The sequence below is a fragment of the Heterodontus francisci genome, chromosome 7 (genome assembly GCF_036365525.1).
Source record: "Heterodontus francisci isolate sHetFra1 chromosome 7, sHetFra1.hap1, whole genome shotgun sequence".
In the NCBI taxonomy this organism is placed as follows: domain Eukaryota; kingdom Metazoa; phylum Chordata; class Chondrichthyes; order Heterodontiformes; family Heterodontidae; genus Heterodontus; species Heterodontus francisci.
Window position 1 is genome coordinate 86,848,188 of NC_090377.1, and position 25,562 is coordinate 86,873,749.

A 25,562-nucleotide genomic window follows, 5' to 3' on the forward strand; every position below is an offset into this window, starting at 1 on the left:
GACAAGCCTGTTAATGAGCACTTCAATTAGATCAACAGGCTATTAATAGGACATGTGCACCCGATCTGTTCCCTCACTGCCGGCGTTCCTTTAAAAATGGCCTTGTGTTCTGTAGGTGATGGGTCCCAGTGCCAATCTCTGTGAACACGATATGCAAATTGCGCTTGCCTCCATACCTGCAATCAGTGGGCTTTGAAAATCTGGCCTTGGGTGTTTTAAAACTTGTGCTGATTTGGATGTCATATAATCCATTTGCTTAACTAGAAAATGCTCAACTGATCATTATAAAATGAAGCTTATCCTCACCAAACGAAACGTGTGGAACAATTAATTCACTCGTTCTAAGCTCACCAGCACCAGTCTTTGTCACTCTAGCACCATTCTGCAATGGTCTAACCGTCAACTATAGTCATGGTATTCAGGAAAATACTGATCACCATTAATTTTGGTGAGGGACTGTTTCAGCAAGGGCCTTGGCTGAGGCGTGTAAAAGTCCTATGCAACAATGGTGTGGCATAACTAATGGTATAACTCACTCACTCACCACAATATCCTGGAATTTTAGCACCATAATAATGGCATATGCTGCAGATAATGGCACAAGTTTCTGTCAGATTCCAGCCCACTATAACTCCTTTTGTTCTTTCCACAGATTCTGATTGCCCTGCCCAGCATTTCCTATCTCTGTGCCACCTTCTTGTTATAGGAGATGCAAGCACCACTGGTATTGGAACATACCCCTTCGGATGTATACATTTCCTGTAACACCAATTCTGGAATTTCTGCACCCAAAGCTGGCATATTTTGGTAAGAAATGAAAAGGAAATCAACTGATGTGTAATAAAAGCAGAAAATACTGAAAACACTCAGCAAGTCAGGCAGGATCAGGAGAGAAGAACAGCGTTAACTTTTCATCAGAATTGAAAAAGTTAGATATAAAAGGGGACAGAAAAATCTGGCAAGAAAGCATTTAACAAAAGTTTAATGAAGATTAAAACGTGACTAAGTACGTTTATAACTGTCACTTCCTTCCCCAAAATTTAGGACCCTCCCTTCTCACAACACAGGAAACAGTGTAAAAGGGAAACGAGGCACATCAGCAGAACGCTACTTTAAGGTGCCTTGTTTTGTTCTGTTTGATTCCTTATCAGTACAATAATTGATTTATTACTGTGGCAATCCTTGGAGTAAAAGGTAAGGGAAACAGATGTGATATTGTCAGTGCTGTCAATCAATTGCAGATAGCCTGAAGTCAGTGAGTGTTTTGAACCCTGAGTGTTGAGGTTCTGGGGTGGGTGACAATATTGTTCATTTGTATCTGTAGCAGGCCAGCAATAGATAGCAGTGGCTGGCACGCAACAACAGAGCAACGCACGTGCAGCACCTGCACAAACTGGGCTCATTGTCAAAGCCACTTGCTGCTAGCTGTGGGTTTTGTGCATGTCTGTGTGTTCAGGCTCATATGCACAGATTCTGTGCACACCAGTCAGTGCAGCTCCAGGTGCGGCACTGATCAGCATACCTGGCTAGTTTGTGCACGCGCAGTCCAGCTGGACGCCATCCACAAGTGGGTCTGGTAATTATTACATTCAGCAACAGACTCTTGAAAGACCCAACCTTAGGAACTGCACTTTTTTAAATTTGTTCTTGGGATGTGAGCATCCCAGCATATATTGCTCATCTCTAATTCCCCTTGAAAAGGTGGTGGTGAACTACCTTCTTGAACCGCTGCAGTCCTTGGGGTGTAGGTACACCCACAGTGCTGTTAGGAAAGAAGTTGCAGGATTTTGACCCAGTGACAGTGAAGGAACGGTGATATAGTTCCAAATTAGGATGGTGTGTGGCTCGGAGGGGAACTTGCAGGTGGTGGTGTTCCCATGCATCTGCTGCCCTTGTCCTTCGAGGTGGTAACGATTGTGGATGCTGTTGAAGGAACCTTGGCAAGTTGCTGTAGTGGATCTTGTAGATGGCACACATTGCTGCCACTGTGCGTCAGTGGTGAAGGCACTGAATGTTGAAGGTGGTGGATGGGGTGCCGGTCAAAGCAGGCTGCTTTGCCCTAGATCGTGTTGAGCTTCTTGAGTGTTGTTGGAGCTGCACTCATCCAGGCTAGTGGAGAGTATTCCATCACACTCCTGACTTGTGTCTTGTAGATGATGTACAGGCTTTAGGGAATCAGAAGGTGAGTTACTTGCCACAGAATCCCCAGCCTCTGATCTCTTGTGGCCACAGTATTTATGACACTGCTTCAGTTAAGTTTCGAGTCAATTATAACCCCCAGGATGTTGATGGTGGAGGATTCATTGATGGTAATGTGATGAATGTCAAGGGGAGATGGTTAGATTCTCTTTTGTTGTAACTGGCCAATGCCTGGCACATGTGTGGTGTGAATGTCGATGATCAGCCCAGACTTGAATATTGTCCAGGTCTTGCTGTATGTGGGCATGGTCTGCTTCTGTATCTGAAGAGTTGCAAACGGTGCTGAACATTGTACAACCATCAGCGAACATCTCCACTTCTGATCTTGTGATGGAGGGAAGGTCATTGATGAAGCAGCTGAAGATGGTTGGTCCTAGGACACTACCCTGAGGAATTCCTGCAGAAATATCCTTGGGCTAAGATGATTGCCATCCAACAGCCACATCCATCTTCCTTTGTGCTAGATATGACTCCAACCAGTGGAGAGTTTTCCCCGGTTCCCATCGACTTCAATTGTGTGAGGGCTCCATGATGCCACATTTGGTCAAATGCTGCCTTGTTGTCAAGGGCAGTCACTCTTACCTCACCTTCAGCATTCAGTTCTTTTGTCTTTGTTTGGACCAAGTCTGTAATGAGGTCAGAAGCTGAGTGGCCCTGGCGGAAACCAAACTGAGTATCAGTGAGCAGATTATTGCTGAGTAAGTGCTGCTTGATAACACTGTCGGTGACGCATTCCATCACTTTGCTGATGATTGAGAGTTGACTGATGGGGCGGTAATTAGCAGGTTGGATTTGTCATGCTTTTTGTGGACAGGATGCACCTGGGCAATTTTGCACATTGTCGGGTAGATACCAGTGTTGTTGTTATACTCGAACAGCTTGTCTAGGGGTGTGGCTAACTCTGCAGCACAAGCCTTCAGTACTACAGCGTGGATTTTGTCAGGGCCCATAGGCTTTGCTGTATCTAGTGACTTCAGCTGTTTCTTGATATCACTTGGAGTGAATCTAATTGGGTGAGCACTGGCATCTGTGATGTTGGGGATCTCAGGAGGAGGCCGAGATAGATCATCCACTTAGCACGTCTGGCTGAAGACAGTTGCAGATGACATGCTGGGCTAAACATAAGAACATAAGAAATAGGAGCAGGAGTCGGCCATTCCGCCCCTCAAGCCTACCCTGCCATTCAATAAGATCATATCTGATCTGCCCCAGATCTCAACTCCTCTTTCATGCCAGCTCCTCATAGCCCTCAACTCCCCGATATTTCAAAAATCTATCTACCTTCTCTTTAAATACTTTAAATAATCTAGCCTCCAGAACTCTCTGGGGTAGAGAATTCCAGACATTCACTACCCTCTGAGAGAAGAAATTCCTTTGCATCTCAGTTTTAAACGAGTGCCCCCTTATTCTGTAACTATGTCCCCTAGTTTGAGATTCCCCCACTAGAGAAAACATTTTCTCAACATCTATTCTGTCAAGCCCCCTCAGAATCTTGTACATTTCAATACGATCACCCCTCATTCTTCTAAACTCTAATGAATAAAGGCCTAACCTGTTTAGCTGTTCTTGATAAGTCAACCCCTTCATCCCAGGTATCAGCCTAGTGAATCTCTTTTGAACTACCTCCAATGCCAGTATATCCTTTATTAAATACGGGGACCAAAACTGTAGACAGTGCTCCAGCCTGTACAGGTTGTGGCCTTACCAACAACCTGTACAGTTGTAACAAGACTTCTCTAATTTTAAACTCCAACCATCTAGCAATAAAGGCCAAAATTCCATTTGTTTTCTTAATTACTTGCTGCACCTGCATGCTAACTTTTTGTGTTTCATGCATAGGAACACCCAGATCCCTCTGTGCTGCACTTTTTTGGAGTCTCTCTCCATTTAAATAATAGTCTGCCTTTTGATTCTTCCTACCAAAGTGCATGACATCATACTTTCCTACACTAAACTCCATCTGCCAGGTTTTTGCCCATTCACTCAACCTATCTATATCCCCTTGCAGATTCCTTATGTCCTCATCACAACATGGCTTCCCACCTATTTTTTATATTGTCAGCAAATTTGGATATATTACACTCTAGCCCCTCCTCCAAGTCATTAATACAGATAGTAAATAATTGAGGCCCTAGGACTGATCCTTGTGGCACTCCACTAGTTACATCTTTCCAATCTATAAAAGACCCATTAATCCCAAATCTCTGTCTTCTGTGTGTTAACCAATCCTCAATCCATGCTAATACATTACCCCCAATACTGTGAGCTCCTATCTTGTGCAATAATCTTCTAAGTGGCAACTTATCGAATGCCTTCTGGAAATCCAAATACACTACATCTACTGGTTCCCCTTTATCAACTCTGCTTGTTATATCCTCAAAGAACTCTAGCAAATTTGTCGAACATGATTTCCCTTTCACAAAACCATGTTGACTCTGTTTGATTGCGTTAAGCTTTTCTTAATGTCCTGCTATTTGTTCCTTAATAATGGATTCTAGCATTTTCCCAATGACTGATGCTCGGCTGACTGGCCTATCGTTTCCTGCTTTTTATCTCCCTCCCTTCTTGAACAGGGGTGTCACATCAGCGGTTTTCCAATCTGCTGGGAACCTCTCGGAATCCAGTTCTGGAATATTTCAACCAATGCCTCCACTATCTCTGCAGCCACCTCCTTTAAAACCCTTGGATGTAGGTCATCAGGTCCTGGTGACTTGTCTGCCTTTAGTCCCATTAGTTTGTCAAATACTTTGTCCCTCAAGTAGAGACTGTTACAAGATCTTTCCTCGCAGTAGCTTCTTGCTTTTCTGATATCTGTGGGATGTTTATAGTGCCCTCCACCGTGAAGACCGATGCAAAATATTGGTTTAAATTATCTGCCATTTCCCTGGTCCCCATTAACAATTCTCCAGTCGCATTCTCCAAGGGTCCCACGCTCACATTAGCTACTCTCTTTTTATATACCCGTAGAAGTTCTTGCTGTTTGTTTTTATATTTCTTGCTAATTTACTTTCTTAATCAATTTTCTCCCTCTTTATTAGCTTTTTAGTCATCCGTTGCTGGTTCCTAAAAACAAAAAATTCCCAATCCTCTGGCCTACCACTAGTTTTCGCCACTTTGTCTGCCATCGTTTTCGATTGGATATTCTCCTTGACCGCTTTTGTTAACCATGGGTGGTTCAGACTTCTCATCGAGTTCTTCTTTTTGACTGGGATAAATTTTTGCTGAGTGTTATGAAATATCTGCTTAAATGTCTGCCACTGCTCATCCACTGACCTTCCCTTAGTCTATTTTCCTAGCCCGTATTAGCCAACTCTTTCTTCATACCTGTGTAATTGCCCTTGTTTAAGTTAAGGACACTGGTTTGAGACCTGAGTTGCTCACCCTCAAACTGAATTTGAAATTCTAACATGTTGTGATCACTACCCCCTAGAGGATCCTTAACTACAATATCTCTCATTAATTCTACCTCATTGCACATTACTAGATCTAAAATAGCCTGTTCCCGGGTATTGCTCTAAGTAACAATCCCCGATGCATTCTACAAATTCATCTTCCATGTTACCACTGCCAATCTGATTTGTTGAATATCCTTGAATATTGATTTCCCAGTCTTGGTCACCCTGCAACCACGTCTCTGTAATAGCTATCAAGTCATATTCATTTATTTCTAGTTGTGCCGTCAAGTCATCTATCTTGTTACAAATTCTGCGTGCATTCAGATAAAGAGCCTTAAGCTTTGACTTTTTACCATTATTACTCAATCTGATTCTAATTTCTGCTGCACTCTGCTGCTTATGTTTTCTGCCCTTTCCTGTCACACTTTGATTACCGTTCACCTCTTCACTACCCTGCACCTCTGCTCCCTCGTTTCTTTATGATTTTTAAAATTTCCCTTCAATTGAACCTTCTCCCTTCTCCCACCCCCCCCCCCCCCCCCCCCACACCTCCACCGACAGGTTTGTGGAGTCTCCTCCTCAGGTTAGTTGTTTAATTGTCCACTACCTTTCACGACTGTATGTGGCAGGACTGCAGAGCTTTGATCTGATCTCTTTGTTGTGGGATCACCTTAGCTCTGTCTATTGCATGCTGCTTCTGTTGTTTAGTATGCATGTAGTCCTGTGTTGTAGCTTCACCGGGTTGGCACCTCATTTTGAGGTATGCCTGGTGCTGCTGCTTGCATTCCTTATTGAACCAATGCCTGGCTTGATGATGATGGTAGAGTGAGAGCGATGCGAGCCATGAGGTTACAGATTGTGGTTGAATACAATTCTGCTGCGGTTGATGGCCCACAGCGGCTTACGGATGCCCAGTTTTGAGCTGCTAGATCTGATCTGAATCTATCCCATTTAGCACAGTGCTAGTGCCACCCAACGCGATGGTAGGTGTCCTTGGTGTGAAGACGGGACTTCGGATCCACAAGCACTGAGTAGTGAGTGGTCACTCCTACCGATACTGTCATGGACAGATGCACCTGTGACAAGTTGAGGTCAATTAGGTTTTTCTGTCTTGTTGGTCCTCTCACTACCTGCAGCTGGACCAGTCTGGCAGAGGTGTCCTTCAGAACTTGCCCAGCTCGGTCAGTTGTGATGCTCGCAGGCCTATCTTGGTGATGGACATTGAAGTACCCTACCCAGAGTATATTGTGTGCCCTTGCTACTCACAGTGCTTCTTTCAAGTGGTGTTCAACATGGAAGAGTACTGATTCATCAGCTGAGGGAGGGTGGCAGCTGGTAATCAGGAGGTTTCGTTGCCCATGTTTGACCTGATACCATGAGACTTCATGGTATTTCCCTCCTGCTTGTATACCACAGTGCCACCGCCTCTGGTGGCAGGACAGACCCAGGGGTGGTGATGGAGGAGTCTGGGACATTGGCTGTTAGGTATGATTTGGTGAGTATGACTATACCAGGCTGTTGCTTGACCAGTCTGTGGGACAGCTCTCCCAATTTTGGCATATGAAGATGTTAAATTTTAAAATGCATTTTAGTTTATAAAAAACAGGCACTGGATGATGGGACGTCTTTACTGGACCAGCCAATTTCAGTAAGAATATTAAGAACAGCAACAGGAGGACTTTGCAGGGTTGAAAGGGCAGGTTGGGCCTTTGTTGTTCTGGTGCCTAGGTAATTGCCAGGTGGTCCATCCAGTTTTATTCTTCTTCAACTTTTCTGTAGCGGTTTGATACAACCGAATGACTTGCTAGGCCATTTCAGAGGGCAGCTAATAGTGAACTACACTGCTGTTGGCCTGGAGTCACTTGTACTGGGTAAAGACAACAGATTCCTTTCCCTAAAGGAGATTAGTGAAACGGATGGATTTTTACATTAATCCAGTAGTTTCACGGTCACCATTACTAAGACTAGCTTTTAATTCCAGATATGTTAATTAATTGAATTTAAATTCCACCAACTGTCATGGTGGGATTTGAATTCGCGTATCTGAAGCTTTAGTCCAGGCTGCTGGACTACTATGCTGCCATTTCCTTGCAGTTACAAGACTTCAGACTGCTCTGGAATGTTGATTGATGTCAGGCATTGCTATGTCTCTATGTCTTGGCTGTGTGCTATGTTGGTATTGTTGGGCAAAGAAACCTAGCTACTGAACGGTGTACTGTATCCTTTATCTGTGACTGTACAGCTGTGGGTATTCCTTGCATAGGTCTCCACTTGCAGATTCTGGAGAAACCATGGAAGAGTCAGAAGAAGCATGCCAGATAGATGCTCCATTTGAACACATCCTTATGCCTCCACTTGTGTGTTCACTCCCTGCCTCTCATATGTGGAGCAGTCCAAACACATCTGGCTGTGCAGACTAGAATATCCAAAGGATGCCACATTCTTGCAGTTAAACTTGGAAAACCGTTTATAGAACAGGCTCTGTCAGAGGCTGTCAAGTCTGCAACAGTATTGAACTTTTATTAACTAAGCCCCTTCTAGGCTAGTGAATTTTTTTTGTCACATTTCATAATTACACAATTTCCTCATCAGGTCACAGATGTATTGTTTACCAGGGACAGTGATTTTATTCATTTCTCCATGAAACGGAAGCAGCAACAAGAAACAACACTCTGCTTCTACTGTGTGGCAGAATTCTCATAATGTTTCTGACTAACCCCTGTCACCATATTTGCTCCTACCCTGAACACGAGTCATTCATGGATAGAAAGGGTTGTTATTCCCTGGTTGTGGAGGTGGTCTGCAGCCGTAGCAGCAGGATCTTGCATGTCAATCCTTGTTATTCTAGCAGCTCCCATGATTCCTTCTTCTGTGGCAGTCAATATTGCTGACATTAATTGCCTGATGTGTCCTGCACTCAACTTTGCCCTGTAAAGGGGCAGAACTATAGAACAGAAGAAGGAAGGAAAGAAGAAGATGAGGCTGATCGAGAGACAGATCAAATAGTTGCACAAGATGTTAAATCTGCTGCAGTCATCAAGTGGGTATAATATCCCAAGTCATTCTTGCAACAGTTCTCTACATGTGCCCATTTCCCATGTTAAATACCATTTTGCCTCCATTGCACTGAGCCATATCAACAACCATGAATACTACCTCCATTCTCTCCAATAACTTGAATTTGTCTCATGCCAAAAAAAGAGTCAGAAAAGTCAGATGAGGCAAATTTACTAACCCTCACTGTATATGGTTCATTGTGTTTAATTTGATTGAATGTGAGGGGAAATGTAAAATAACTATTTGGATCCCACCAAAACAATGCGTTATAAGAAGGGTTAACTTCTTATATTGAATGAGGCATTTTTATTAACGGAGAGAAAACACAGTTAACATTTCAGGTCAATGAACTTTTTCAGAACTGCCAGTTCTGAGGAAAGGTCATTGACTTGAAATATTAACTTTGTTTCTTTCTCCAGAGATGCTGCCAGACATGCTGAGCATTTTCTGTTTCTATTTCAGATTTTCAGCATCTGCAGTATTTTGCTTTTACATTTTGATTCATGCTTTGATCCTCATGTATGGCATAAAATTATTCATTTATCTTTATTTTGTATTTAAATTGTACAAATTTCTTCAGAGACAGAAGGCTGACGAGCCTCTATTCCACTACTGGACTGTTGGTAAAATCTGCCAAATTTAAAGATTGCAAACTATTTTGGTGATTCAATAAGCAATTTAATTCGTGTCCCAAACATACATAAGGGTAGGCGAATGAATAATTTTCAAAATCTAACCTAGCATAATTCAAATAAATTGGTTAGAATCCTTGTATTTCCAACCTAATACCATCATGCAAACACCAAGGGCACAAGGACTACAATAGTTCACCAAAAGAGCCCATCATCCGCTTCTCAGGGAATCTTGGGCTGGGTAGTAAACACAGTGTTAATCTCTCACTTCCTCAGAACAAATAATTTAAAAATAAGAGAAGGGGATCAGTGCACTTTTGCCATACTTATTTTGAATCAAGGGTCTGTACATTTTGTGTATTCATCCCTCCTCTGTATTCACTGCTATCAATTCGAGGGCCAATGTATCCACTCCTTGAATAGGGTAATTGCTGTATTTTTTTCCAGTGCATCTCTGATTGGGGGCTAGGGCAGTGTCCTCAAAATGGCTACAGAGCCAGACAGGAATCTTCAACTCAAATATTTTCTTTCAAATAACTCAACTGCCATAGCACCATCCAGTTTATCACATTTTCAGCAAAAGCCTGGTTCATTCACTGTCACTCTAAATAGCTTTTTTGGAATGAAATGTTGCATAGACAATTATATCTTAACTGAATAAGATGGAGTCTGGCATTTGTTAAAGGTACTGTTGATATTTTTGCAACAAAAGATGTCATCTAGCCACATAAGTATTGACATTTAGATCTATGGCTATAATTCCATGAGGGGATTTAGCTCCCTTCAGAGTCTGAAGAAACTTTCATGTTGAATTATCAAAGTTTCTCTGTTCGTGCCTGTTTTACAAATCTGATTAGAAAAGGGAAATCCTTCTCCTGTGCAGTCTGAAAAAGCTGTTTCTTGTGTCAGAATGTAAGAGTGGGGAAAGGCCTTTTAGCTGGTCAAATCCGCTGCTTTTGAAGTTCATATATGATGATTCGAGGGCTTTCTCACAATTAAAATTGTTAATCTCAGTTAACCTTGTTTCATGCATGGCAACAATCTAACCTGCAGGTCACGAATGAAGATCATGGAGCAACGGGTCTTCACAGGCCCATAGCTGATACAGAGACTGCCTATAGCTGGCCTTAGGCTCTATAGTGAATATTACTGACGGACGCTGCTGCAGTTATGCTCGGCAGTCACTCTGGCAATGGTGCGCTTGCACAGGAGGACATAACAGCTGCACATCTGCAGAACAGGATGTCATGTGCAGAAATTAGATAATCACACAGTAAAGCAGAAAATGCTGGAAACAGCAGGTTAGGCAGCATCTGTGGAGCAGAAACAGGTAATCAGAAGTGGAAGATGTTAGAGCTTTTAATCAAGTACAGAATCGGGGGAAAGAGGCCAGGAAAAAATAAAAGGGAGAGTCTGTGCTAAGAGATTAAATGACAAAACAGATGATGGCAAAAGACAATATGAGGTGATAATCAGACAAGCATAATAAACAAAAGATGGCTTCAGAGAAGGTGTAAATGGTTACAGCAGAATAGCAGAGGGAGAAAGTAAGCATGACAAATCTGACAAAAATGTGAAGGAGTGTGATGGAAGAAAGGCTGGTAGGTTTTAGGGGTCTGGACCACCTCGCCGGCTGTGTGCTGATAGAGGATCCCCACCTCAAGTACTAGCCCATCTCATCTCCACGCCCAGTGACTCTGATGCAACCATCCTTGCTGCTTGCAACCAGTACCCACAGTCCAGGTGAAAATGTAAGCGATGCCCATTCAACCAGTCAAGCTTATTCTCTTCGCAGATCCGATATACAACTTCTTACCCAGGACTTCCCCCAACTCAATAAACTAGGGCACAGGCACTGTTGTATTCCATGGAATATTTGAACACCTTTGTCCTTGTATTTATAACTTTCATTCGCATTGTGAAATCAGTGTCATTTTCAGCTGTCTTTTAAAAGTGTTTAATAAGTGCTATGACTGCTTTAGGTGCGAGTCTGTTCCTCATATTTACTTCCCCATGGAAGCTGAAGTGTGCATCATTGCTCTATTTTTGAAGTTTCTCTGAATCTACTGATGTATATGTCACAAATATTTGATACTCTATAATCAATGTTCTTTTTCCAGCTATAGGCAACCATTATGGAGGATATTCGAAGATCAAAACTCAATCTTGTTGAATGGTTAACCAATGATCCAGATTTTATTCTGCAAGTGGTACAAGAAGATGTTCTCATTACTCAGCGAGAGTATCAAAAACTGAAGGCAGAGAATGATCCTGAAAAAAGAATCATAAATCTTCTTGATATTATAATGGGGAAAGGCAATTCATCCTGTGAGCTATTCATCCATGCTCTGCAGAAAGATAAAGTTAAGGAGACCTATCCGAAGCTGATTAAATGGCTTTCAAGTAGACAGCAAGGTAAATTCGGCCACCTATTATCTAATATTTGCTAAATTTTCCATGTTGGACTGTTACTGTAATGTACTTCATTTCAAACCAATGTGAGTAGTTATCCATCTGTGAATGTTCCTGCAATTCTCTATTGTTCTAGCTGTTCATTTGATTTTGTTACTCCAACATTCAGACAGCCTGTTTAACTTGGAGACTTAATAAATTATGAAACAGGTTAATTATTTAAGTAACATAGGAATTCTCTGCTACTGTGAGGGGCTGGAGCCAGCAGAGTATGAGTGAATTATAGTCTGTTTGTTGGATCAGAAGTGTTAATCAGTAGGTCTTGCCAAATATTCCCTTCCTATGTGCCTGCCTCCTGATGAATTAATATCAATACACTCCCATTTTAGTAAAAGCAAAATACTGCAGATGCTGGAAATTTGGAATAAAAACAAAAAATGTTGGAAATACTCAGCAGGTCTGGCAGCATCTGTGGAGAGGGAAGCAGAGTTAACGTTTCAGGTCCGTAATCTTTCATCAGAACTGGCAAAGGTTAGAAATTAGTAGGTTTTAAGCAAATAAAGTGGGGATGGGGCAAAAGAGAACAAAAGGGAAGGTGTTAATAGGACAGAGGGTCGCAGAGAATAACTGACAAGGAGATCATGGGGCAAAGGCAACGAGTGTGTTAATAGTGTGGTGAAAGACAAAACGTTAGTGCAGAGAGAGTGTTAAATGACAGAATATTGAAAGCCCTCAGCATTCAGGACATGATACCTGAAGCAAATGAGACATTCACACAGAGCTTTAGTGTTAAAAATGATTAATACTTATATTTGCCAACATTCTAACTTCAAGGTAGTCTTCGTTAAATGCAGCTGTTAAAGTCATACACCCACAAAAAATACAAAAACTCTTTAATGAAATATGTCACTGTACATTCTAAAATTAATTTAAAAGGATGTGAGCACATTGATATTGCCATTATTTTATCGTGCAGACCCGTGCAGTTACAAAACAGAACACGTTAATAAATACTTACAATTAGTATTTAATATCTGAATGCACTGGACCCTGTTGCACAGAGCACAACAACACAACTTGTATTTAGAAATGCCTTTAACATAGTAAAGCATCCCAAGGCACTTCACCGGAGTGTTATCAATTAAAATTTGACACCAAGCCACATGAGATGTTGGGGCAGGCATCCAAAAGCTCGGGGAAAAAAGGTTGGTTTTACAGAGTATCTTAAAGGAGGAAAGAGAGATAGAGAAGCAGAGAGGTATTGAGCTTTGGGCCTTGGCAGTTGAAGGTAGGGACACCAATAGTCAAGAGGCCAGAATTTGAGAAGTGCAGATATCTTGGAGGCTTGTAGGGCTGGAGGAGATGATAGGGGTAGGGAGGAGCAAGGTCATTGAGGGATTTGAAAACATGGATGAGAATTTTAAAATCAAAGCATTGCTTAACAGGGAGTCAATGCAAGTCAGTGAGCACAGGAATGATGGGTGAATGGGATTTGGTGTAAGTTAGGACACCGGCAACAGAATTTCAGATGACCTCAAGTTTATGGAATTTAGAACCCATTAGACCGGCCAGGAGTGCATCAGAATTGTCAAGTCTGGAGGTAACAAAGGCATAGACGAGGGTTTTAGCAGCTGATCAACTGAGGCAGGGGCGGTCGGGTAATGGAGATATAGATAGGCGGTCTTAGTGATCGTGTAGATGTGTGGTCAGAAGCTTACCTTACGGTCAAATATGACACTAAGGTTGCGAACAGTCTGCTTCAGCACCAAACAGTTGCAGGAGGAGATATGGGCTGAATTTTGTGGAGCTAGCAGGGGTCCCAACACCAGGTCGAAAAGGTGAGGGAAACCCCGCCTCAGCCTTTTGGAGCCCTCCGCCAGCGCGCAATTTGACAGTGCTTGGTATTTAACCGAGCACCAGGGTCCTCGACACTTTAAAAATGGGGATGCTGCCTCCTAGTAGTATTGGCAGCGCTTCCAGGTGCAGAGGCCACTGCCATTACTACACCAAGCCTGAAGCAGGACCAGTGCTGGAATCCTACATGTGTGGCGGAGTCGCTGGGGCCAGTCCAGCAGGCCCCAGATGGGGGGAGGGGATGGTCATTGAGGAAGGTTGGGGCATTTGCAGAGGGGTGACCTTTGCCACCAGGGGCCTTCCATGAGCTACACAGTGTCCATGGTGGAGGCCCTTCCCCGCCACAAGTGGGGAGGTTGCCTTGTTTTACTGGGCGTCCTCCCCAAATGGTGGAGGTCCCCCCCCCCCCCCCCCCCCCCGCCCCTGCTGTGGCTGCTGGTACAATTGCAGTGGAATGAGGCCTTTAAATGGTCATTAACTAGCCACTTACAGGCCTCATTTGGCCTCTGGGGGTGAAGGCTGCCTTCAGCCTTTTCTGCCACCGACTTAATCACAGGGTGATAGGAAGGCGACAGGCACTCTGTCACCACCACCCCCCCCCCCCCCTCCCCCCAACCTTTGGACAATACATGATGGGCCACCTCGTCTCCCATCGCATCTCCTGGGGGCCCATATAATTCCACCCACAGAGGCAATAGCAAGGGAATGAAGTTTGTGGCGGGTAACAAAGACAGTGGGATCAGTCTTCCTCATATTTAGTTGGAGGAAATCTCTGCATATCCAGTGTACTGGATGTCAGATAAGCAGCCTGAAAATGTAGGGACAGTAGAAGGGTCAAGAGAGGTGGTGTTGTGGTAGAACTGGATGTTGTTAGTGTGCATGTGGAAACATATACTGTGGGGAAATTTTCCTGGAGAGTCGGAAGCAGTTCTGGGGGCAGGCAAGCTGCCAATTTTGTGCCTGACGTGTTGCTGCCTCCTAGCGATTTTTCCGGAGGCGGCTACTTGGGAATGATGGCTATCCACCCAGTAGCAGCTAGTAGTCAATTAAGGCTATTATAGCACTATTAGCTGGCATTTTCCTTGGGCAGTAGCAGTTTGCTGGAGGTGCACAGACCTCTGCTGTGTTTGCGGCTTGTCTCCCCACAGGAGGTGAGAGCACAGTGGGAGGTTGGAACGCAATAAAATTAAAGTGCAGTGATCTTTAAATGAGCATATAGGTATTACTCAGCACATCGACAGGAAAAAACTTTCAAGTGCAAGCATTTCTCCTGCAGACGAATCCATCTGATAGTTCTAGGCGTTAGGATTTGTCTACTGGTTCCAGCATTATTAGCATGCCTCCATTTTGTGGCACCCTCTGCCTCTCCGTTCAACTGAGCAGCTCACACCATTCTTAGTGCGGTTGCTGGCCACCCTTCCCTTTGGCCGCTCTGATTGGCCCTCCTGCATCCGGTTCTCACCCGAATCCTTAATTGCACAGTGCTCCCTGAGGCAGCTTCTTAATTGGCCATCTCCAAGGGCATTGTGCCCAATGTCCTGCCACTCGCTCTTCCAGGCTTCCAAACCGGAATTCTTCCCGATGTTGAGACCGGCACGTTATTGGCAAAATTCAGCCCAGTGTTTTCAGATGATGTTGCTGAGGGGCTGCATGTTGATGAAAAACAGGACCAGGTAAAAGCAGGTATATATACTTAAATATGTTTGCAGTTTGGCCATTGTTTACTAGTTAAAATAATTGCACTTTTAGTGCAGAAGTGCAGAATAACAACAGAAATTCTATTTACCATTTTCCCAATTTTTCATTAAAGCTCTTTCAGGTGCTAATCTCAGTGGACGGCAGATTATTACCGCTGATGTTCATGCTGCTGGAGGTTCTTTTGTGGTGTGTCCCGTGATCCAAACTGATCAAACCTCAAGCATCAGCATACCTGTAAATGTCAACCCCTCCAGGAATAACAAGAGTGCGGGAAACAATCTACCTTTAGGTAAATAATTAACAGGGAGCTGTACCCTGTCTTATAAATGATTATCTGTTAATTATTTACTTTCACTCAGTGTTCTGCATTGCTGCGGCTGTACTTTGGAGACCTCTTGCTTGTAATATTTCATTTTTAATCACGTGAATGACAAGATTTAACTATTTTGATGTTTATTTGATTACTTGTGATTGGGTTCCTTTTCAAAATGGTAGGATGCATTGACTGTGATGGATTCCAATGCTCCAAACAAAGTAGTGCATATCACCAGAAACCATCATCACAAATAAACCTGGCTACAGCACAGCTAAGATTCAGGCAGAAGGAAAATATATCACCACCCATATAATGTGAAAATGCAATAAACCAGGCTTCTCCACAACAACACTAGCTTGCATTGTTCATATTTATGATCTCTTAACTAGGGCTAAATTGACCAAAATATAATCCAATTAATATAACTTGCATAATCTAAGGTCTTCAATCGCAGGTTTATGTTTATTAAAAAAAAAATTGAGTGGAAAGGGAGGGCTGGGCATAAGTATTCTATGATAAACTCCTACAGTATTGTTCTGGTCTCTTCAGGAGTTAAAGATTAATTTACAGACGCTACCTTGAGCAACCCACTGAGTGAAAATTGAGCGTATAAAATGAAATCCAGTCCCTATTGTTGATTTTGTTTGCAGTTACCATCACAGAAATGTAATGTAATATACATGTAGAATTTTAAAAAAAGTTTTAAAAAATAAATAAATTTAGCTCTGTAAAAAATAAAAATATCCGGAATAGTGTTTACATTTTTACAGTCTGATATCCTTTTCCTTAATGCATTAGTAATAAATGGAGAGTTATGATCTCATCTATTTTAAGGCATAACATTTGGGCGGCACAGTGGCGCAGTGGTTAGCACCGCAGCCTCACAGCTCCAGCGACCCGGGTTCAATTCTGGGTACTGCCTGTGCGGAGTTTGCAAGTTCTCCCTGTGTCTGCGTGGGTTTCCTCCGGGTGCTCCAGTTTCCTCCCACATGCCAAAGACTTGCAGGTTGATAGGTATTAGGCCATTATAAATTGCCCCTAGTATAGGTAGGTGGTAGGGAAATATATAGGGACAGGTGGGGATGTGATAGGAATATGGAATTAGTGTAGGATTAGTATAAATGGGTGGTTGATGGTCGGCACAGACTCGGTGGGCCGAAGGGCCTGTTTCAGTGCTGTATCTCTAAACTAAACTAAAAACTAAACATTACACAGTATGAAATAATGGGTAAATACAGGCCTGAAATGTAAATGAGCTGTTTAAATAAATTGTATCAATTGAATGCTGAAAGAATGAAATATTTGCTGTGTATGAAATGAACTAAAATCACTGAAGGGATAAAAATGTTTGAAATAATACCTTGTTTGCAGGTTCCACAAAGGAAGTAAGTGTCAAAGAGTTAGAAGACAAGGTGACAGGTAATTGCTTTTACTGTCAATTAAAAGAAGATATTATACATGCCAGATACAGAAGAACACAACTATAGGGTTGCCAACCCTTCAGGATTGTCCTGAAGTCCCTAGAATTCAAAGGTTAATCTCACAGACACTGCTGTGAGCAAGCCAGGAGAAAAATCATAAGGCTTTTAAAAATGTAGGTGTTGTTTTAATTTTCTATTGAACGCTTTTGTTTACTAGTTATACAAATACTGACAATGGGAGAAAAGGATCTTTGACTGAAAAGGGTGGTTGGATGCAGGAGGTCATATGTTCAAACCTCCAGGAATACATCCAAACAGTGTTACAAACCCTGCATAATGGGCTTATATAATGCAATACTCAGTATAACAGATTGAAGTGAAAGAATAACAGATATTAAAACACTCTATCTTGGGCATAGATACTGATTTTAAACTCTATCGTGTATTGCTTCAGATGGCCCCACATCAACATCTTCTGCAGTTGACTGTATTTTCCCATCCCACGTAATGTCTACTGTAACACTATTAAAACATCCTGTAAGCTTTTAACTGTGGTATTGGACTAACCAAATAGAATTGGTCTGGGTCCAGGAGTTTGGGAATTTTTGGTTGCCTCCCTTATTCATTATTGCCACATATAGAACCATAGAACAATGACGGCACAGAAGGAGGCCATTCAGCCCATCGTGTCCGTGCCAGCTGAAAAAACTAGCCGCCCAATCTAATCCCATCTATCAAAATAACAAATGTGAGGAGGTCAGTCCAGATCAGGCTGGTGAGATGATGGGCTTTTCTGGCTGCATTTCAGGCTCATCGCAAAGAAGAATCCTAACTTTTTTATCCCCAAAGTGGTCAAAGCCTTCTGCTTGGCAGTTAAAGGTACTGTTTTAGATATGGGAATTCACTGCAGTTAGTATTTAAAACAGTACCCTAGCTGGGAATGAAGGTGAGTGATGACCCGCAGCCTATGTAAGCCAGTGATGATTTTTTACATATTGTCCTAAACTATATGTGGAACATACAGCTGGAGTCTGACGACAGGATGTTGAAGGATGTAAACAAAGTTAAGTGATGAAATCAATATTATGGGCTGCTTCAAGATGTCAAAACTCCTCAGAACTAGTTACTGGTAATGAGCTGCGATTACTATTGATCCACCTTAATAATTTATGTACTGATTAAGTAGCACACTTACCCTTTTAACCTCAAGCAGCCACTTGCATGCTGTTGGCGGGCTGTAATGGGATGATGCACTCATTAACCTAATATGGTGCTGCGTTCAATGCCCATTCGCATATAATTCTCCTGGAATTGTCCCATTCCGCATATAGTGTAACTACAAGACTAGTGCAGGCAGGAGTGTCACATGTACAGATATGAAACAGCTGCTGTTTTGTTGACCGTCCTGAAAATGGCATTATAGCACATCTGAGTGTAATTGCCAAAAAATCTTCCATTGTGGTTAAAAAAGGACTTTTTCTGAATCTATATTGCTTGGGTTCACGAAAGTTTTTGTTACCTGATTCTAAGATGTCAAATTGCTGCAATGGCCAGCCTTAAATTTCAGTTAATTTGAGTCCTCTGAATGACACAGAACTTGCTGCTTTTAAAAATCCATTTGTATGGCCCTTGGTTCTCTCAGGGCAGTTATTAGTCAAAATTAAAAAAGGCAAAGTACTGTGAATGTGGGAAATCTGAAATAAAAGCAGAAAATGCTGGAAATACTCAGCAGGTCTGTCTACAGCTGAGGAGAGAGAAAGAGTTAATAACTCAGGTCAGTGTCCTATCGTGATGAAAGGTCATTGACATGAAATGTTAACTCTGTTTCTCTCTTGGCAAATTAGAAGATTTTTCAGCTAGAATGCAGTATGTGCCTTTTCCAATGTGTTTCAAAATAACAGCTGAAGGATTTTCTTTCAATTCACAGTATGATAAAATTACATCAGTTTTTCCAGTCACACAAAATGAGGTGTAATTATTTTCCAACTTCTTGACAATAGAATCGCACTCTGTCAAATCAAATTTTAAACTGGGTATTTTTTTTAAATGTCTGAAAGTCTTACATTTAGGTATGGCATTAATTTATACATTCTTTTGGTTGTCTCCATTTTCTGTAACAACAGACAAGAAATCATTTCTGAAACGGAACTGGGCAAATCTGGTCCAGAAAGTAAAGAAAGTTGATGGACTTGCAGATCAAATGATGGGATACGGCCTCACGAATGAAATGTATTCTGAAATCATGTCTTGTCAAACCTCTGAAGAGAAGATGAGAAAACTTCTACAATACTCAACAACAACTGATATGGCTTCAGGTCATCTGTTTACAGCACTGTGCACCTTGCATAATTATGTCATACAAGAGCTCACTCAATAAGGCCAACATCTCCTATCTGAGGTTTTTTTTTTAATGTAGCTGAATGTTGTGGCTTGTTTTTAACCAAGTTTGAATCCTAATACAAAAAATATAAAGAAAATTCAATTTTCCTGCACCAAGGACGTGTACATTTTTTGGACACTTATCAAAGGAAGAATGGGTGCAGATCATTATGCTGGGTCTCCACTTGTATTAAACTCCACCTCGAATTCCAGTCGTGCTATGCTGGGGGCCTGCTTCCTTGTGCCTTCAAGTGGAATTTCAATTCCTGTCAGGCGGTCATGCAACATCTTGTGACCTGCTGACAGGTTTCCTCTGGTTACTCCGTGTGAGATGATGGACTCAGAAAAGACTGTGAAGACTGACATGTGCAGCCTGCAGGTGGTGGTCAGCAAAGGCATGTCAGTGGCTATTTCTGGCTGTGTCTATGCTGAAAGAAGGGCTGCTAAACAAGGGAGTTGGAGGAAAGTGCACAGTGTTGTATTAGGTGGCCATGGGAAGGAGAAAGGAATATGAAAATGCATGGAAAGGAGCTACTTTTATACTTGGTATAGAAAATAAAAAGAGGCTGATGAAGCTGCTGACCTTACTTCCCCAGGTGAGGTCATTTTTTGGCACTGCAGCATGTCTTCGATGTGATGCTGATGATAATTGTGTCAGACATCTCCTGTTGTCCTCTTTTACATAAAACCTTGGGCAGTTTATGGCCATGGGAATAGAAACAACACTGCCCTCCCTGCACTGAGAGCTGGTGAGAGGGAGTTTTAAGGGTTAATTTCTATCCAAAGCCTAGTTTTTTCTTCAATTTAGCAATTAACTAAAATTAATCAAGTTAAGAGAAGTTAAGTTTTATTCCAGCCTCAAAACAGGGGTAGACAAGTTTTCTGGGAGCAGTTGCAGCTAGTTACATATGTAGCTGGCTTAAACTGATTTTCAGAAGCTTGAATCAGTTGTTTTACAGAAAGTATAAAAGCAGAGCTTCCGCAGTGCAGTTTGGTCTGCACTGAGTGCTGCTTTGAGTGCACAGAATGTAAAGTAGGAGTTTGGTGAGTGAGGGAGTTCAGTAAGGGAGGTGCTCCTTTCTTTCTTTCTTCTACCTTTTTTCAGCCTCCAGTAGCGGATGTTACTTTGGTAGGGGGAGAATCTGATTGGTGAGTAACTGGTAAGTTATTCTACTTATTCTAATGGTAATAAATAGTTTTTAAAGTTACAGTATGGCAGGTCGGCTCGACCAAGTGGACTGTACATTCTGCGGTATGTGGGAAGTCATGGATGCACCATGTGTCCTAGATGAACACATCTGCAGGACGTGTCACCAGCTGCAGAAACTTGAGCTCTGGGTTTCAGAACTTGAGCAGCAGCTGGAGTCACTGTTGTGCAACCACGAGGCTGAGGTTTATGTGGATAGCACGTTTAGGGAGGTGGTCACACCACAGTTAGGAGCATGCAGGCAGAGAGGGAATGGGTGACTGCCAGTCAGTGTAAGAGAACCAGGTAGGTAGTGCAGGAACCCCCTGAGTCTATCTTGCCTGCTAATCGGTTTTCCATTTTGGATACTGGTAAGGGTGATGGTTCCTCAGGGAAGTGCAGCCAGAGCAAAGTCCGTGGCACCTCAGGTGACGCAGCTGCACAGGAGGGGAGGAAGTAAAGTGGAAGAGCAATAGTGATAGGGGATTTAATAGTCAGGGGATTAGACTGGCATTTCTGCAGCAGGAAATGTGACTCCAGGATGGTGTGTTGCCTCTCTGTTGCCAGGGTCAAAGATATCATGGAGGGGCTGCAGGACATCCTTCTGGGGGAGGGTGAACAGCAAGAGGCCGTGGTCCACATTGCTCTCAATGACATAGGTAGGAAGAGGGATGAGGTCCTGAAAACAGATTTTAGCGAGTTAAGAAGGAAATTAAAAAACAGGACCTCAAGAGCAATAATCTCAGGATTACTGCCAGTGCTATGTGCTAGTGAGCATAGGAATAGGAGGATTGATCGATTGAACAGGTGGCTGGACAATTGGTGTAGGAGGGAGAGCATCAGATTTCTGAGGCATTGGGACCGATTCTGGGGCAGGTGGAACCTAGAGTCATAGAGAGCTACAGCATCGAAATAGGCCCTTCGGGCCACCGAGTCCGCGCCGACCATCAACCACCCATTTATACTAATCCTACATTAATCCCATTTTCCCCCTCACATCCCCACCTTCCCTCAATTCTCCTACCACCTACCTACACTAGGGGCAATTTTTACAATGACCAATTTTACCTATCAACTCGCAAGTCTGCAAGATGGACAGGTTGCATCTTAACAAGACTGGGTCTAATATCATCGCAGGGAGATTTGCTAGTGCTGTTGGGGAGGGTTTAAACTAGCTTGTTGGGGCAAGGGAACCTGAGGCATAGCTCAAATTGGAAGGAAGTAAGGTTGGTAATAGGAAGTAGAAAAGTAGCAAGCAAAATTAGAAGGCAGGTGAAAATGAGGTGTGTATCAACTAGGCTTAGAATGCAGAATAATGTCAAAAAGACAAGGTTAAGGACATTCTACCTGAATGCACGCAGCATTTGCAGCAAAGTAGATGATTTAAAGGCTCAAATAGAGATGAATGGGTGTGATTTAATTGCCATTACTGAAATTTGACTCCAGGGTGACCAAGACTGGGAACTGAATATTCAAGTATATTCGACGTTTAGGAAGGACAGGCAAAAAGGAAAAGGAGGTGGTGTTGTACTGATAAGGGATGGGATTAGTACAGTAGTAAGGGAGGATCTCAGATCGGAAGAACAAAATGTGGAATCTGTTTGGGTGGTGCTAAGAAACAGCAAGGGGCAAAAAACATTGGTAGGAGTTGTTTATAGGCCACCAAACAGTAGTGGTAATGTGGGGCATGGTATTAATCAGGAGATTAGAAAAGCATGTAGCATGGGTAGTACAGTAATCATGGGTGAATTCAATCTGCATATAGACTGGGTAAGCCTAATGAGCACTAATGCTGTGGAGGACGGGTTTCTGGAGTGTATTAGGGATGGTTTTCTTGAGCAGTATGTTGAGGAACCGACTGGAGAACAGGCTATTTTAGTTCTAGTATTATATAATGAGAAAGGGCTAATTAATAATCTTGTTATAAAAGAACCTTCAGGGATGAGTGACCACAATAAGATAAAATTTTACATTATGTTTGAAAGTGAGGTAGTTCAATCTGAAGCTGGGGATTAAATTTGAACAAAGGATATTATGCAAGTATGAGGGGCAAATTGGCTGAGGTGATTTGGGAAAATACTTTAAAAGGTATGGCAGTACATAGGCAATGGATCATCTTCAAAGAATTATTACATAGTTTACAGCAACTTCAAGGCACAAAAACCCAAAAAGAAAAGTCAGTCAACCATGGCTAACAAAGGAAGTTGAGGATTGTATAATATTAAAAGAAAAGGCCTATAAATTTGCCAGAAATCGTAGTAAATCTGAGGATTGGGATTATTTTAGAATACAGCAAAGAAGTACCAAGAAACTGATAAAGAAAGGGACCATTGAATATGAATGTAAACCAGCAAACAACATTAAAAAAACGTACTGTAAAAACTTCCATAGGTACGTAAAAAGGAAATGTTTGGCTAAGACAAATGTGAGCCAATTACAGGCAGAGTCAGGAGAATTTATAATGGGGAATAGAGAAATGGCAGAGAAGTTAAATGATTACTTTGTGTCTGTCTTCACTGAGGAAGGTGCAAGAAATCTCCCAGAATTAGAGATCCAAGGGACTAGGGAGAATGAGGAATTGAAGGAAATTAGTATTAGGAAGAAGGTTGTATTGGAGAAATTAATGGGGCTGAAGGGTGATAGTTCCCTGGGACCTGATATTCTACATCCCAGAGTTGAAAGAGGTAGCTATGGAGATAATGGATGCATTGGTGATCATCTTCCAAAATTTTACAGATTCTGAAACAGTTCCTGCAGATTGGTAGGTACCAAATGTCACCCCACTATTTAAGAAGGGAGGGAGAGAGAAAACCGGGAACTACAGACCTGTTAGCCTTACATCAGTAGTAGGGAAAATGCTCAAATCTATTCTAAAGGATGTGATAAATGGATACTTGGATAATAATGATCTGATTGGGCATAGTCAACATGGATTTATGAATGGGAAATCATATTTGACGCACCTGTTGGAGTTTTTAGAGGATGTTACCAACAGAGTTGATAAACGGGAGTCAATGGACGTGGTATACTTAGATTTTCAGAAGGCTTTTGATAAAGTCCCCCACAGGAGGTTGGTTAGCAATATTAAAGCACATGGGATAGGAGGTAATATATCAGTATGGATTGGTTAACAGGCAGAAAACGGACAGTAGGCATAAACGGGTCATTCTCGCATTGGCAGGCTGTGACTATTGGGGTACCACTTGGGCCCGAGCTGTTCACAATATATATCAATCATTTGAATGTGGCGACCAAATGTAATATTTCCAAGTTTGTGGATGACACAAAACTAGGTGGGAATGTGTGTTGTGAGGAAGATGCAAAGCAGTTTCAAGGGGATTTGGACAGACTTAGTGAGTTGGCAAGATCATGGCAGATGGAATATAATGTGGGAAAATATGAGGTTATCCACTTTGGTAGAAGGAACAGATGTGCAAATTATTTCTTAAATGGTAAGAGATTGGAAAGTGTTGATGTACAAAGGGACCTGGGTGTCCTTGTCAATAAGTCACTGAAAACTAACATGCAGGTGCAACAAGCAATTAGGAAGGTTAATGGTATGCTTGCCTTTAGCGCAAGAGGATTTGAGTATAGGAGTAGTGAAGTCTTGCTTCAATTGTATAGAGACTTGGTTAGACCACACCTGGAGTACTGTGTGCAGTTTTGGTCCCCTTACCTTAGGAAGGATATTATTGCCATGGAGGGAGTGCAACAAAGGTTCACCAGACTTGTTCCCGGGATGGCGGGACTGTCCTATGGAGAAAGATTGGGGAAATTGGGCTTGTATTCTCTAGAGTTTCAAAGAATGAGAGGTGATCCCATTGAAACCTACAAAATACTTAAAGGGATAGACATGGTAGATGCAGGTAAGACGTTTCCACTGGTTGGGGAGTCTAGAACGAGGGGACACAATTTCAAAATAAGGTGGTAACCACTTAGGGCAGTGATGAGAAGAAATTTCTTTACTCAGAGGGTTGTGAATCTTTGGAATTCTTTACCCCAGTGGGTTGTGGAAGCTAGCAAAACTGGAGTCAATGGGAAACTGGGGAAAAACTCTTTGCTGGTTGGAGTCATACCTAGCGCAAAGGAAGATGGTTGTGGTCATTAGAGGTCAACCATCTCAGCTCCAGGACATCACTACAGGAGTGTCCTCGGCACAACTATCTTCAGCTGCTTCTTTAGTGACCTTCCTTCAATCATAAGGTGAGAAGTGGGTATGTTTGCTGATGATTGCATAATGTTCAGCAGCATTTGCGACTCCTCAGATACTGAAGCAGTCAGTGTAGAAATGCAACAAGACCTGGCCAATATCCAAGCTTGGGCTGATAAGTGGCAAGTAACATTTGCGCCACACAAGTTCCAGGCAATGACCATTTCCAACAAGAGAGAATTTAACCATCTCCCCTTGACATTCAATGGCATTACCATCGCTGAATCCCCCATTATCAACATCCTGAGGGTTACCATTGACCAGAAACTGAACTGCAGTAGCCATGTAAATATTGTGGCTACAAGAGCACATCAGAGGCTAGGAATCCTGCGGCAAGTAACTCACCTCCTGACTCCCCAAAGCCTGTTCACCATCTACAAGGCACAAGTCAGGAGTGTGATGGAATATACTCTCCACTTGCCTGGATGCGTGCAGCTCCAACAACACTCAAGAAGCTCAACACTATCCAGGACAAAGCAGCCCGCTTGATTGGCACCCTATCCACAAACAGTCACTCCCTCCAGCACTAACGCACAGTGACAGCAGTGTGTACCATCTACAAGATGCACTGCAGCAACGCACCAAGGCTGCTTGGACAGCACCTTCCTAGACCTAGAAGGACAAGGGCAGCAAATGCATAGGAACACCACCACCTGCCATTCCCCTCAAAGCCACACACCATCCTGACTTGGAACTATATTGCTGTTCCTTCACTGTCACTGGGTCAAAATCCTGGAACTCCCTTCCTAACAGCACTGTGGGTACCCCACATGGACTGCAGCGGTTCAAGAAGGCAGCTCACC

At 42.6% G+C, this 25,562-nt stretch overlaps 1 protein-coding gene across 2 annotated transcripts; it reads left to right on the plus strand.

The window, feature by feature from the left end:
• The first annotated feature begins 1,038 nt into the window (after positions 1–1,038).
• LOC137371746 (uncharacterized) lies at positions 1,039–19,479 on the plus strand. Of its 2 annotated transcripts, none has more exons than XM_068034590.1 (5): positions 1,039–1,117; positions 11,404–11,698; positions 15,360–15,536; positions 16,935–16,982; positions 19,108–19,479. In XM_068034590.1, exons 2-5 carry the CDS (start codon positions 11,419–11,421, stop codon positions 19,359–19,361), a joined length of 759 nt encoding a protein of 252 aa, XP_067890691.1. In that variant the 5' UTR covers positions 1,039–1,117; positions 11,404–11,418; the 3' UTR covers positions 19,362–19,479. The 2 variants fall into 2 exon arrangements, with proteins under 2 accessions (XP_067890691.1, XP_067890690.1); XM_068034589.1 differs by having other exon boundaries at positions 1,065–1,194; positions 19,108–19,478.
• The last annotated feature ends 6,083 nt before the right edge of the window (positions 19,480–25,562 follow it).